General features: G+C 38.5%; 1 protein-coding gene across 1 annotated transcript; it reads left to right on the forward strand.

Moving 5' to 3' along the window:
- Window positions 1-6: 6 nt before the first annotated feature.
- On the forward strand, window positions 7-863 carry LOC119591375 (glycerol-3-phosphate acyltransferase 4-like; the record flags this gene model as incomplete). The annotated part of the gene is given in 1 exon segment (XM_037940117.1): window positions 7-863. A coding segment is annotated over 1 exon segment (750 nt), but the record flags the coding sequence as incomplete, so codon positions are not given.
- Window positions 864-1321: the final 458 nt, after the last annotated feature.

Raw genomic sequence — 1321 nt, forward strand, 5'->3', positions numbered from 1 at the left:
TTTGTGGACAGATGTAAAAAGTAATAGTGCTTTTATAAGGGTGTGTGTTTCTGTCTTTTATATATATTTTCAAAGTGAGAATATATTTGTGACTTGATATCTAAGCCTACAACATGGAGCTGATGTACAATGTCTTATTGGGGATTTATGTCTCAGTCTTTCTTATGTTAGTGATATTGGCCTCCTTACATGAGCATCTTAACCTGCGCAAGCTTTACACTGAAATCCTGCTCAAGCTCTTTGCCTTTGGTCAAGAGCGTGTAGAGCGAAAACGATTCAAGGCAAGTAGCAGTGAGACAGATGAACCCGACTCCCCAGTAGACGAAGGAAAGAGACCCGTCCTCTCACCAGACAATCCTCAGGCTCTGGGAATCAGGGATGATATCAAGGGGTTCCACCTTGACAATGTCCTTGAGTACATAACTGCAGGGATGGTGGCTATCATGGATGATTCCCTTACCAAGTGTTTTGAGCCAGAGGAGCTGCCTGTCTGGAACCTTCTCTCACGCACCAACAACAGAGCATATGAATTTGTCTCCTTCCGGCTAACCATGTGCTGGATCCTTGGATTCTTCTTTAGGTACTTTGTCCTCCTCCCACTGCGATTGATCATCCTCTTGATTGGGATTCTACTGCTGTGCATCTCCATGACCTTTGTGGGTATCTTTCCTGAAGGCAAAGTCAAGCGCTGGATGAATGGCAAGCTGCTTGTGTTCTGCTTTGATTTCATTGCTGGCTCACTGTCCCTTGTAGCCACCTTCTACAATGAAGAGAACAAGCCAAAGAATGGGATTGCTGTTGCCAACCATACATCTCCCATTGATTCCTTGGTTTTGGCGACCAACAACTGCTATGATATGGTTAGTGATTCACCAGTAAGATTATGCACATGCCAAATCTTCTAGCAAGTAGTCTGTATTCCCATGGTGTACACAGAAATTCAAAAGAAAAATAGTTTCATATGCATACTAACACTGATAGTAAAACATGAGGAACATAAAATGAATATCTGTTTGTATCATTAATATAAATAGATGTTAATTTTATTATAGGTCACTATCATAAAAAAATATATTTATAAAAAATCTATTCATGACACACTTACTGATGAAGATGTCAATGGGTCAGTCATTGAAGTTGTTTCAGAAAAATATTGTAGCTAAATTTTAAAACCAGATAATGAGTCTCAGGTATTATTTACCAAACAGCATAGTACATTTCAGCTTTTTATGTTGGCATGTATTTATTTTTGTGCTAGACAATTATAGTTATAGTTTTATAATTTAGCATTATGGATATCTCAAGTTTTGCATTAATTACA

Source organism: Penaeus monodon, chromosome 28, assembly GCF_015228065.2.
Source record: "Penaeus monodon isolate SGIC_2016 chromosome 28, NSTDA_Pmon_1, whole genome shotgun sequence".
Lineage (NCBI taxonomy): Eukaryota > Metazoa > Arthropoda > Malacostraca > Decapoda > Penaeidae > Penaeus > Penaeus monodon.